The 14,499-nt window shown below is 41.7% G+C and overlaps 1 protein-coding gene across 1 annotated transcript; it reads right to left on the bottom strand.

The window, feature by feature from the left end:
* Window positions 1–6,328: 6,328 nt before the first annotated feature.
* On the bottom strand, window positions 6,329–13,552 carry LOC311254663 (cytochrome c oxidase subunit NDUFA4). The gene is made up of 4 exons (XM_084348540.1): window positions 13,390–13,552; window positions 10,558–10,643; window positions 7,474–7,537; window positions 6,329–6,489 (listed from the first exon to the last, which is right to left on the bottom strand). Exons 1-4 carry the CDS (start codon window positions 13,429–13,431, stop codon window positions 6,433–6,435), a joined length of 249 nt encoding a protein of 82 aa, XP_084204666.1. The 5' UTR covers window positions 13,432–13,552; the 3' UTR covers window positions 6,329–6,432.
* Window positions 13,553–14,499: the final 947 nt, after the last annotated feature.

The following is a 14,499-nucleotide window of genomic DNA, read 5'->3' as shown; positions in this document are numbered from 1 at the left end:
CCAAAAATATTCAGTAAACTGTCAGAGAGAAGTGAAGAAACCAGGAAATATTCATGTTTAAGAAGCTAGAATCAGAGAATTTTGACTTTTTTTTTTGTTGGAGAGATACTTGAACTGATAACTTGTTTATCAAAAGTTGGCAATTCATTTTAGAAACTGCTTTGAGAATCTACAGTGTGTATATGAATGAATATGTCAGCAACTCTCACAGGCAGCATTATATGTACATTGTTGGGGGAATTTTAAAGCCCCCTTGTAATTGTTCGTGGGTCATTTTACATAATGGAGCTTTCTCTTGTCCCTGTGGAGGCGTTAACACAATTTTCCCATTCCTTAGGAGCAACGCAGATGAGCGATATCTTTTAGGAGCGGGATGGACCATAAAATCACTCTGTAAAATGAATAGGTCCATGAGCAGAAAAAAGTCCCATGAAAAAGTACTCTTCAGTTGTAATTGTCATAATTGTACACAGTATTACCCATCTGGTACATTTCCTCATAATGTTGGTCATATTTCAAAGCCTTAAAACTCCCCTCTAATCTGCCCTCTGCTGTTGTAGACACACACACACACACACACATGCTGAAATGTATGAAATGTGAAATGAAAAGATGATAAAATTCAGTTCCCTTGGTAGCTGATCTGACAATAAATCATGTCTGTTTAATGAGGAGAGGGATAAATGACAATGTCACCAATTAATTAGAAGCCTATCTTCAATCTGTCATGTCTGTGTGTGTGTGTGTGTGTGAGAGAGTGTGTGTGTATAAGTGTAGATACAGTATGCATGAATGTACCTCTGTCACTTCAATACCTGTCATGATTAAACCTGACAGAAGTTGATATGATAGTAAAAAGATCTAAATATAGATGGGAAGAGCTGTCTGGACGTAATGACGTTCCAAATCATATTTAGACAAGCATAGCAACTCTAATGCGCTGTAAGCCTAATTATCCTGTAATGAAACATGAGTGCTCCTCATAGTGTAAGAAGCATCACTGCAGTCTCTCTCTCTCTGTGTGTGTGTGTGTGTGTGTGTGTGTGTGTGTGTGTGTGGTCTGTCAATAATCCTAATCCCTGTCCTAAGCCCTCCTCACTACTGCACCTTGCTGCTGCTACTACTGCTGCTAATAACAGTGATGAAACTTTTATTCCTGTATCACTTCACTGTACCTGCTGTAAAAACAGCCGGTGAGGCGCGGCAAAAATAAAGGAACGGATCAAATAAAGACAAGTTTGCACGTGGGGACAACTTGCAATATTTAACAAACCACAATAAAAGAAACACTCCGTATTAAATGCCCTGCACACACACTCACACTCACAGGTGTTTCCCCTTTTTCTGTCTCCCCTCGTTGAAGATGGGCAAAGTAAAGATGGGATTTACATGTTGTCACCGGACTCCTTGTGCTTATAAGATTGTTAAAGGTAAAACTTGTCCAGCCCAAGGAGATAAGCAAACAGGAGACTCAGCGAGATATCAATTTTAGGTGCAGTCTCTACACAGATGATGGTAAGAGGGGGTCTAATCAGCCAATACTAAAATAATCTGGGGCTGAACCACGCTCTTTTTACAGGGTTGTGTCCCTCAGTTACACCTATTTTACACCCAGATTTTCCTTTTTTAGCCTCACCTTTAGTAAACAAACATGTTGTCACACCTGCAGCAGGGAGCCAATAATTGAAACCTGTTTATTTTTATTTTTTTTATCACCTCCTCTAACTCGATGGAAACTCTCCGCTCCTGAAGCGACGAGGGATTCTCAGAACAAGACTGCCAACGCAGCATAAATCTTTGTCCTGCCTTTCACACAGTGCGAGCTATTCTCATGCTGTATATTATAAACATGCCGCCGGCATATTTAGGAATCCATACAGGCGGGATGTTTCTTTGTACAGTGTCATATTTTTAGTGGGACGTGCTGCCTGTTTTCTCTCTGCAGCCGTGTTCACAAGTGGCTCACTTGAGTTGTGGTTTCATGATCTGTATTGGTCAGCTCAGCGTACTTATATAAAGTTTGAAAAAAACTGCTGGCATGGTGATAATATTATCACACAGACACACAGCCGTGTCTCTACATGGCTACAGCAGCTGAAATGTGTCATTAAAACCAAAACAATGCTTTAACTAATCTGTTCACGTCACACGTTCTCATCTATCAGCTTCATTATTAATATTTAATTCTATATTCAAATTGATTTTACAAATACAGAATAATTTATGTTGTCGGTCTGTTCTGTATATTAACACTAAAAGTACCCTGTTAAACTTGCAATTGGCCCATTTCAAAGACGTTTTATGTTGAATTTCGTGGATGAAACAATTTCTCTCTAGACTAACCAAAAAAATCCTTTTCAAATTTAATTTTCTCCTTCGCTGATGAACATCAGATATCAAGTTATTTATGGAATAATTTTGCAAGAACCTGCATGTAGAACTTTTTTTTCCAGAAAATGAAAGAACACACTTCAAAGAGTAGGTTAAGACTAATTTCTTTTTTATGGACACGTTCGTCCCTCCATTTCGTTTGGGAAAGGCTCCTGGTCGCAGTGTCAGCATCAGTAATATTTAGTCTGACCTGCCCTGTTTGGTCATGATATCGTCAGCCCTGTAGTTAACCTATTCTCTGAAGTGTGTTCTTTCATTTTCTGGAGACATTCTTCATCAGATGTCATACGAATTAGATATGTTGGGTTTAGGTGCGTCTCTCCATGCGTCTCCCATTGACTTCAATACAGCTGACACTGCAGTCTGACACCAGAGCAAGATCTAGTGACTTAATGACTATGGGTCGACCGATATGGCTTTTTCAGGACCGATACTGTTACTGATTACTAGAAATCAAGGAGACTGAAAACTGATATAGTACTGTTCTTAAGTACGGTTCCTTTAAGTACTTCACTTATTTCCATTTTCTTCTGCTTTATACTTCCTCCCCACTACATTTATTTGATGAATTTAGTAACTAGTTGCTTTGAAGGTGCACCTTCACTTTTTTTTGTGCGGCCGCTCCAAGTGCGTCACATAGAAAATCTCTCATTTTTTCAGAAAGGTGCCGGTGGCGTCTCGTCTGCTTTTCTTTCAGGCAAGCGATCCTATATTGGATCAGTCGGCGCTCGCCACCTGTCGCTCTGGTAACCGAGAAAATGGAGGACGTTGTTCAGGCTGCGTCTTTCTGTCCTGAGCTTTATCAGACGGAAACTGTCACAGCAGAGACAGAGAAGTCCATTTGTGAGAGCGGACTGTCTGTACACTGAATGTTGCTGGTGAGTTATGTGCTTTTATCACCCTACATGCGGTAAGCTTGTTATTAACTGTGTGGTGGCACTTGACACTCAACCATCTGTTGGTGTACGCCCGTGAAAATGTCATAGATTTCTTGCAACGCTCTTTAAATTAACTCTGAAACATGCCACACCAAGATGTTGTCCAATTTTATTTAAAACTATAATAGCAGCTTTTAGTATCAAAGTAAAAAAAGTCATTAGTATCAAAAACCAAACCATGTTTTGTGATTCTGCCATCACTGGGTCGGTACACGGACCTTTTGTTCTTAGGCAGAATATTTTGCTGGAAATGACATCAATCAAAAGTAGGAACAAAAGCCCCATCTAACCTAACAACCTCTCCTTTATGAAAGGTCACTCCATTTGAAGTTAGGGACAAACACTGGTTCGCTCTTTGATTTTCGTGTTCCACCTCTGGGAGACAACATTAGAGGATGAAAGGCCTCGCTATCTCCACTGGATCAGTGGATCTGCCCAGGGCCTCGCAACCACAGCCTCACCACCCCAACGCTGCCTGCCACTGTTGCCTCCTGTTTTGCAGCATGTCCTATTTACTTATTTATTCGTCCCTCCTCCACCCACGACTCACTTCTTATCTCGCCCATTAAAATTAATCCTCATCTAAAAATATCTACTCTGGCTCGTCAGAGAGGATGTAATCGAGGAGGAGATGGCCTCTCTCAATTCTCCCCCCCTCCTTCTGTTTCGCTCTCGCCGACGAGCGCTCGAGTGTCTGTTGAGAAAGCGCTCTCACTTCGACTAAATGACGAGGTACGAAAATGACAAACACAACCTGTGTTTGTAAAGCTGAGATCTTAATCACACACCGCCATACTTCACTGCTTACAGGGGCCTGCTTCGGTTTGTGCGTCTGCCTTCATGCGTGGGTTTGCTGACACATTCGCTAACAGTTAAAGCCATATGAATATAGTAATTAAGCTCTACTTTAGGCCTATTTTATCTGTAGCATGAGTTGGAAAAACGACTAAAAGCAGGCAGGCAAAACGTGTCATTAGATAAAAAAAATTTAAAAAAAGCTGAGAAGAGACATGAAGAAGGGACAGTGTGTTCAGGTGTCGCGTTTGAAGTGTTGGAAGATGGATGGGGAGAGCGTTAATGGCATAAAAAAAAGAGACAGAAAAGAAAGAAAATCACCATATTCTACAAACTCTTATCCTAATTGGTAAATTGTTTGATGGCGAGCTGCAGTTCTGCGTTGCCCTCGGCCTTAAAGTTTTATACTGATACTAACAAACTGAGGCAATGCAATCACAACGGCCTGCGAGGCTGCTCGGGTTGGATAATAACTGTCCCCCCTCTGTGTGTGTGACCTTGTGATTATGCCCCAGTGTGATGCTTTGGCCCGGCTGATTACCTGTCAGCAGGTTTTGTGCATCACACACAAACACACACACACGCACACAAATCATCACCCAGCAACAGACAATACCCACTGGGCAGGTCAGCACACGGCTTCAGGAGGCATATTGCTGTTTAAAAGGAGCACACACACATAAATGGGCCCACGCAGCGTCTGGAACATAGATTGTCTATTAAGGAGTGTATTAGGAGAACCCAGGGGTCCGACATTGAGACAGTTTGTGCGCCATTAGAGCAGGATTTTATGTTGTCTGGTGGCCAGTGATACTGAGTGAGAACACACGCGGACACAAACATTCATCATTCAATGAACTCTCCAAAATGGGAAAATTATGGCTGCAGGAGGCATATTCGCAGAAGCTACTTATTCTCAGTCTTGTCACTTTTCTGCTCCACACCTAAGTGAAAATAATGTTTTGGTTTTTACAGACAAGCAGTGATCAAACAGTTTAGTGAATTGTCTCTTTGGACTGCATCTTTCTGGGACTGAAAACTGGTTTGAAAGAGCTCTATGACCCACACGAATATTCATCTCTCATGATTGATTTCTATTTTGGTCCTCTTCATCTGCAACTTCGTATCTCAGCATGTGTGCATGTGTGACTTGTCCCAGCAGCGCTGGATCTGTGGTGTGATGAGCACAGTGAATAATGTTTTTTTCCCCTTGGAAATTGAAAGCGAGATTTAGGTTTTTGGTCAGGCACGGAGTTCATCAGCACAGTTAAGCACAGATATTGGCTGTCCGTGTTGTGGTCAAAGACTCTAGTTCAGCAGCAGGGTGACATAATAAGCCTGGATGGGTACCGTTCACGTCTGAACCAATACCTTGAATTCAGTATCGGTACCCAACAGCTTGAATCTCTCTGTAATGAAAGAGTAAAAAATAAGGCAGTCAGAACATCAGTAATTGACAACCTGAGAATCAAAAATCCACTTTCTTATTTTTTGATGCTTTAATTGTCCACCTTTATGCGCACACACACCGGCGTGCCTGTACTTTCTGTTCCTCTCTCCCAGTATGTGCCTGCTGCTCTGTTGACTTTCTGCATCAGCGGTATTTTTTTACAAAGTTGCCCAATAAACACAGCTTGTGATTTTTTCTACCCCGGTTCTGTTTTTTACAGCAGCAGGTGATCTGTGTGGGGAGGAAGCTTGTTAATTCTGTAGACTGTCGTAACTATCGAGACCAAAGTGGTACCAAATGACATCGCAACAACCAGGTGCAATTACAAGCTCGTACGAAACAATGGCGTATATACAAACATAAAAGTATGAAATGCTAAAATAGGTCACCAAGTAAAGTCTATGTGTGGGAAACACTGAAATCTGGCTCAATAATAACTGTCAAGGAGACATTTCACTTAAATGTAGTGATCCATTTCCAATAGTGCAGCTTTAAAGAAACTACCCGCTTCAGACTCTGACCTTTGACCTTTCAACTGAGGGATTCATACAAGAGAGACAACAGAAAATAACTGAAATAACAGGGAACTTTAACAGATATCTATCATTTTTATTTCTGTAGCTGGAAATATTAAAGATTCGTTTTCATCTCCAATATCCCCCCAAAGTCAAATATTTGATGAATACGCAGCCTCTAAACAACAGTGTAGCTTGCATACAATATTATATATAATGATGAAATAATGAACCAGCCGTCTGTCTTATGTGATTTTTAATAGTATGAGCGGAAATGTTCAGGAAGACGCGGCAGCAGGAGGTCATGCCAAACTTGGTGCCCCCGGAGTTGCCTGGAGGACCTTTAGAAGTCAGGGCCATCTTTCTTCAGGTTCTTGTAGTCTGTGTTGACGGCCACAAACTGTGGAAGGCAGGAGGAATACATTTAAATCTGTTTTGCTTAAATTAAATTCATCAGTGCTGTCTTTAGGAGAACGCGTGGAAAACAAAGAGGCAGGGGTGAACATTTTATCCCTCTCGTGCAAATACACACACCCAAACACATTTATTTACCACGATACTTTCTAGATCATTCATTCTCCAGATTTTTGTCTCGCTGAGTTTGTCGTGGATGATGTATATACTGTGTGACTACATACATGTGTTATAAATACATCACAGCCCTCCAACCATGATAAACTCACATTCTTGCCGTGATTATTTTCTCCCCGTGTATTTATCTTGATTGGCCTGCCATTAAGACTCTCGCCTCCCACCATCTCCCTCCCCTCTTTCCCACTTCCCCCTCCTCATTACGATCATTGTTTGGACTTCAGTGGAATTTCGATGCGAGACCTTTGCCTCACTATCGAGAATTAAACATGCCGTGTCCTGACCTTTTGTCTGCAGCGACTTTCATTCCACTGGCAAGCAACGCAGCCTTGAAACCCTCAGAAAATGCTCTTTTCTCTCAAAAACACATCATCCAGCTCTCCTCTTCTGGGACTTGTCAGTTAGTTGTTTTTCTGCTCTATTTTGGGTCAGCGTTGTTAATATTTTCAATAGTTTGTGTGTGGCTCTGGCCTTGTTCAAGAGGTAAGGCAAATTATTACAGACTACTAAAAGCTACCGGTTCCATCTGCCTTAATTTGTTTTTGAAAGACACTTTTTTGTACTTTTGGCTTGAACAGATGTGAAGGAAACGAGGAAGCAGCCGTGTTGATCGGACATTATTACGCCTGCAATGATTGGTCCAGATTTATTTTGGGATATTTTTGGGCTGGTGACGAATGTGAGATTTTCAGTGACCCACTGAAATGATGCCATTCATGTCTAGTTAACCTGGCAGGTGTGATAGGTGTGAGCAGGCATGTGGCCCTTCAGTGTGTGACAGGGGAGTAGGCACCTTGTACTGGTAGTTCGGGCCGAGCTTGTTCCAGGGCTCTGGGTTGTTCTTCCTGTCCCAGAGGCTGCACATGTGGAAAGATACAGAGCATGCAGAATAGAGAGAGGAAGAAGGAAGAGAGAAGACAAGCATGTATGATGGAGGGCAACGTAATACTTCTTTCACACCGAACAAAAAACCTTTTAACATTTCTTGCCTTAACCTAACCAAACTGTGACCGTACGGCGAAGGTACAGTACAGTACATATGTCACTGTCATGTTGTTTTGGGAGACGCTGACAATCAACCTCGTGGTTTTGGTGTTGTGGTATGTGGCTTTTGTCTTTAGTGGGAAGGGCTTCAGTCGCCATTCAATCACAGGTCAAGTGACTCTCACAGGTATTTATCTGTAGCAGCTCTGATGGAAACATGGCACCCGGATGGACATGATCCTCAGCTTAAAAAAGAGACCGAAGTAAAAGTTTCTGTACGAAAAAGTAACTTTTAAAATGGATATTAAGGTCTTCTGAATGCAGTCTGATGATGATGATCTGCTGCTTTGAACTGTTCCCTGTATTCCGGCACATATGTGACGTCAAACGTGACGCAAAAGAAACAAAACAGAAAAGCAAACTCATCTACTGGCAGTGGGAAGGTGTTCAATCACCTTTGTTTTAGCAGGTTTACCCATGTTTTAACAACCTTCATATACGTATTAATTTTGGAGTAAAAATTGAGAAAACTAACATTTGGAGAAGAGAAACCAAGGTTGTAAACAAATACCTGGAAAAAGAACATAGGAACAGAAGGACTGGGACAAAAGGAGATGAAGACAAAGAAGTTGGAAAAAAAAAGATTATGTGGGATTATGAGATGAGGTGAACTCGGTGACTTGGCAGTTCTCCTCTGTTCATTAACCAAAGTCTGGATTTCACAGCACTCCACTGTGACTGTCCATCCCTCCTCCTCCCGCTCTGGCAGAACGACACGCAGCCAAAGCACAAAACAAAGAGAGCGAGAGAGTGATGGCAGAGCGGGCATGTCTCCCCCTCTCTCTCCATTACCACAAACACTAGACAGCCTCTGAGAGAGAGAGAGAGAGAGAGAGGAAGCCACTGACCACAGCACTCACCACCAGCTGATGATGAGGTCAGGCGTTATGGCTGACCCTCAGAACAAGTGGTTCTGTGTGGCCCCAAACAGGACATAAACAGTGCACATTCACTGTATGTGTGCAGTCACTGAGTTCAGTGTGGCGTGTGCAGCTTCTGAGATATCAAAACTGAACAGTCAGCTGCTATAAACATTATCAAAAAAAGGTTTTTATTGATAGGAATATTAAAATCAGCGCATATACATGGATAGCATTAGGACGCAGGTTTGATGGCATTTTTCAAATCTGAATGCATACCTGTTTATTAAATCCTAATCGAATCTAATTCCCTTTCAACATTTCTAATCAGTGGCGGATTCCGGATGATTGAGGGGCGGCGGTGGAAAAAATAAAAAAGGGCACCAGCTGTACGCGGTGGGGCACTGAGGCGCAGAAAGTCATGATACATTTAGAGTGAAATAGTTACAAACCCTGGTAAAGAATTGTATTTATGTTATTATAAGTACGGCTGTATTAAACTACACGGAGGACATTCTGGATGTGCCCTTCATCATGTTTTATTTACCACAGGGGCATCCAAGAGGGCACTTTAGCAGTGTTCATTCTAAAAAATGAATGACCCAGTAGTTGGTGAATTGTTATCAGGACATTGGTATTGCTCTGATGTGCAAGTTATTGAAATTATAAATAACTAAACCTAAAATCCTCAATAAATGTTTTACATTTTTTGCAACTTGGAATGAAGAAGCACTTGTTTTTGAGAGGATGTCTGAAAAAAATGTAGTTCTTATATTTTGCAGTTTATCAGATCTATGTACATGTGGTCCGCAGGCTGCCAACTGAAAAGGCCGATCTTATAGGATCTGCTCACTCATTCTTAATAGCAAAGAACAATGAAAAAACATTCAGGTAGAAGGATTCTGAATTTTAGCTAGTGCTATCTGTCTCTCCGACAAATGTCAAATCACAAATGTCAGCCACAGAAGATCATCAGCTGTACCTTATTAATGTAGATTTTGAAATGAACCGGCCCGAAAGCTGAAAATAAACTCTCGTCAAGTTAAAGAGTGCTCTGCAAGCCTGTTTTACAAAGTCTGAAAACAAATGTTTGTTAAACTGAGCCGTGTCAGGGGGTAGAGTCTCCTCGTTAAACTTTATTTACTTACATCATGTCTGTATTTTAATCTTACATTGTTCTGAGTCTGGACCTCCATTTATGTAGGGCGCCACATCTCACCAAATGCCAACTTCTACATAGTGTTGTGTTCCTGCATTACATTCTGAATTAAAAACATCGTTTGTTGTTTTTTTGACATGGCTGTTGATGGAAGTAGCTCAGGAGGAGTGAGCCATCTCACTTCCTTCTCATCTCTGTTGACAGTTGCACATGCACAGTACCTATCAGGCAAGACGTCAAAGTTTTCTCATGTGATGCAGTTGTTAGCATGCTTTGTAGCTTTTCAAAACATCTGCCTGTGACAATCACAAGCTGACAAGTGCTTGACTGAAAATATCTGTCAACCCTGACACATAAAATTGACAATGAAAACTGTTTTAAAGCAACAAAATGTTGCTTCCTGGAGAAAGAAATTTGATTGTTGAGTCTCATCCCCAGATTGTCAAATATCTCACACATTTGGTTGGCAGACGCCAGACGCCGTCCCAAAGCATGACAACCTGGGGATGAGACGCAATATAAACTATCTTTCTCCCGTCTGGCCCATCTCTGTTTCCTGGTTTTAAAATCTGACCGAGCTAAACTTGTTGAATAACTCTGCTATGAGAGATCTATTTTTCCTCTGAGCTCAGCAAATGTGGTTTTATTGCCAACCTGGACGCAGATCCTAAAGAGGGTTGACCATCAGATCCCAACTCTGTTTCTCTTGCTGTACCCCACATTTGGATTCAGTTGACAATAATTCAGAAGAAATCTTTAAAATATTTGCAAGATTACGACAACGGCTACAAGTTTAGACAGATGGCGAGCTTACGTGACATGTGGTCCTCTTGCCAGACGAACCAGATAGAAGCTGGCCCCAGTGATGCCCAGAGTCAGGAAGATGAACTGAGGGATTAACTGAGGAGAGGAGGAATGCATTAGTCCACAGAGACATATGAAGGTAAACAAACATATTCCATCAAGTGGTTGGCTGTGATATGTACCATGAACATACACCTTTTGTGAGATACACACACATTATACACACATACACAGGTAGTTGTTATTCCTGTTTTCCCTCTGCCTGCCCTCCTCCATATGCATGAGGTCCGGGCCATGTGTGAGGCAGCTCACTGTCAGCCTGGGTTGAATGGGCAAGGACGCGGTGGAAGAGAGAGCTGCTGCATCTCTGCGTGTGCCAGCCTCTCCTCCTCGACACTATACCTGTCAGACTGAGCGACAGCATCACACACACAAACGCACACAAAAACTGTGGGCGTAAACAGACGCACACACACATGCACGTAAATCAGCTAACGCTCCCAGTCTGAGCACTCAAACACACGGGCGCGAATGTGTGTGTGCGCGGACACACTTTTATTTGATGTTCTGAGCTGTGATGATGACAGGAATTAAAATATAAAAGCACATTAGGGGGACAGGGGGATAATGTGATATGTCATCTTAAACAGCCAAAGCTTAGCGTCAATCCTCTCACCATGCTGCATCTATTCATCAACACTACACTGCCATACATTTCCTGTCTACTTTGCTACGTGATACTGTGTGTGCGAGACGGGGAGAGAGGGAGAGTCACACCGCTGGCGAACAGCTGTTCTCAACACACACAGATCTAGTCAAGCTGTAGAGAGATGACAGTTTGATCAGGTTGAACTGAAGGATGTCTCTACTCAGCTGTATCTGGACATCTGTCTTCTGTCTGATTGTGTTGCCACTTTTCTTGTTGCTGATTAGGAGAAGGTCTGGTGATAAAACTTTGATATTTACTACTTTAAAGCAAGAGAGATGAGGAAAATATCCCTCCCCGGTTTCATGCTGTAAACGCTCAGCACAGCTCCGACTCAAGGCAAGGAATCAGTTTTACTCAAGTGCAGTTTGACGGCAAACAGAAGCAGTCAATGTTTGGTGTTTTCCTTTATAAATGGCTTCAATGATTAATCGATTAGAAGAATTGTACTCAACTTTCATCAACCGAACGTTTAAAGCAACATTATGTAGGAATTGGCATTCTGTGCGATTTGGCGCCCCCCACTGTTTCTGAGTGCAACACCACGTCACGTCATAACAATGTTAGGTGTTGAATACTTGTGTCTTGGAGTAAACGTGTACGAAACGTTGTAATCCTACTCTCACTTATTTTGAAGCTGTTATTTTCTAGTAAAAATGTTACATAATGTTGCTTTAACTTTTTTACTGTATTTCAGCACCAGTCTGTTTTCGTGTTCATCGTGCTGCTCACCCAGCACGGCTGAATTCTTCTCAGAATATGTTACTATAAATTTCTCAACTTTTCCAGGTTAACCTTGGAAAAAAAAAAAAACATAGTACACACCAAGTTTTCACTGCATGCACACACACACACACACACACACACACACACACACACACACACGTACTGTACATGCTAACATACACACACAAGTGCACATTGAACACGTGCTGTGAGCTGACTGCAGACGCTCAGCTTCGATCACTGAAGTAGACACACACACAGCAGCACACATAAAAACACGGAAGCAGGTCAGCTTTGATCACTCACACACACACACACACACACACACACACACACACTTAACAAATAATCGAGACAGGCCTGTGCGTGGGGAGCTGTCCACTCCCCGGTGCTGAGATCTTCATATCGTGCCACACAAGAGAGTGTTTCACCTTTTACCATTCAGCCTGACCGATATAGGAAGTGTTTTATACTCGCTGGGGTTCAATACTGTTGCTGCCCTTATTACTTTTCTGGTGCACTGCCAAACCAGCCCTGTCAATCCATGAATTTGGGTCACCCTCAGCATAGCTGCGAGGCAACAGAGAAAACACAAGCACAGAGAGCTGCTGTGCCTTTCTTTTACTTTCTTTCTACATTTATTATGATAGTATCATGATACTAATGAAGAAATTATGTACAGTCACAGCACTTGTGTTAAAAGATTCAGGTGAGCACATCAGTAATTATAATCCTTTTAATGTTTTATGTAACTAAAGGATCTAAGCTCAAAGGTCCACTTACAAGCTTTTAGAGCTTTAGGCTTCATCTCACAGAGGTGTTAATATTATATTAAAGGTGCATTATGTAGTTTTGGGGAAGACTTTTTAAGAAGAGGAACATCTTCATAGACTGATTTTTTATGCCTAAACTAACCTTAAAGGATAATTTCAAACTATTTTACTTTGTTTATACTTGCCTGATCCTGCCACCTTTCTAGCGTCAAACAGTGTCCAGAGTTTGAATTATTACCTCATTAATATTGTAAATATTATAATTCTGAGTTTGAATTATTTAATGTCAACACTCTTTGCCTATAAAATATCATGAAAGGGTGCAAAATGTTCATCACAAGTTCCTGGAGCCCATGAGGACATCTTGTAATTGCATTTTTGTATATAAAGTATGTTTCTTTTCAAAGTAAGTCCTTCAGTTTTCAGTTAATTCAAGACTGATGACCTCAATATAATCAATTTGAAAATGCCTAACACCACAGAAAAGCTACACACATTCATGAATTTAAAAACACAGTCTAACTGTAAAGTCTGTTTCTTAGAATTTGTGTTCACGACATTATGTCAAAAAGAGCTTCATGTTAGCCATAGAAATAATCACACAGCTCAACAGATACATGAGAATGATGCAACCTACCCCTGGATGTTTCTTCGCATGCTGAAACATAGTCTTAATCATCTTTATTCTCCCGAAACAAGAAGCAAATAAAAACTAAACCATGTGAAAAGAACGTTAAAACTAGCGTCAAAGTCTGACGAGTGTATCCATGTGAATGAATGTTTGTTTGCTGAAGTACAGTGTTGGCCGGAGCAGCAAAACCTGTTGCCAATCTCCCCCCTCAAATCTGTCCCTCTCCCTCCCTGCCTCCCTCTATCCGTCCCTCCCATTGGATGAATGAGAGGGTCAGAGGAGAGAGGAGGACGGGGGAAGAGAGGGTGAGGCAGTCCTAATCCTCATAATCACATCTGTTGACGACACTGTATGTTTCCGCTGAGGCTCATTGGGTACTCTGTGTCCTAAAGTGTTTTTGTTATACAACAACAAAACTGCAGGTACTGAAACTCAGATTTTCACTGACACAACAGATGCAGACTGATATTTTCTCCTGGAGGTGCAGACTGCTCCAATAATGGCTCCATGTTTAGACCTCACACCCAGAGAGCAGCCATTGTGTTGGATAGTTTCAAGTTATATTGTTGTTTCTAAAATGACAAGCTACTGTTTTTATGGATAGTCATCACTCTGAAACTTTAAAATAACCCCCCAGTGGCCATTAAACTGAGCTGTTTTCGTAGAGCGTCTCGTTCGGAGTAAAGAGGAGAGAAGTAATAGCGGTGTCTAACACGTCCCTTGGGTTGAGACCTTTGTACCAGGCATGATAATGGCAATTGATTAGTAGGTGATGCAGCGCCTGCAGACCTTTCAGGTTCCTTAACAGCACTCTGCAACCTAATGTAATTAACACCAAAATGCTACGCTGTGCAAAATGCAGAGGTCATTACTATTCCTTACTTAAGGTTGTTCTCACTGTTTATCATGCTTAAGTGGATGAGGCAAAGTGGTTGCATTTTTTTCAAGCCACACTCGTGTCGCGGCTATCGGACTGATTGTCGTGAAGTTTCGTACGGTAACAGTCAAGGTCCCCAGAGGATGAATCATAAAAACTTTGGTGATCCACTGACTTTTCATCTAGCGCCACCAGCAGGTAAAACTTTTCACTTTCCAGAAAGTATTCCAACATCTACC

This window comes from Pagrus pagrus (genome assembly GCF_965226575.1).
Source record: "Pagrus pagrus genome assembly, chromosome: 3".
In the NCBI taxonomy this organism is placed as follows: domain Eukaryota; kingdom Metazoa; phylum Chordata; class Actinopteri; order Spariformes; family Sparidae; genus Pagrus; species Pagrus pagrus.
The sequence above is the reverse complement of the archived record's forward strand: the minus strand, read 5'-3'. Positions and strand labels throughout refer to the sequence as shown.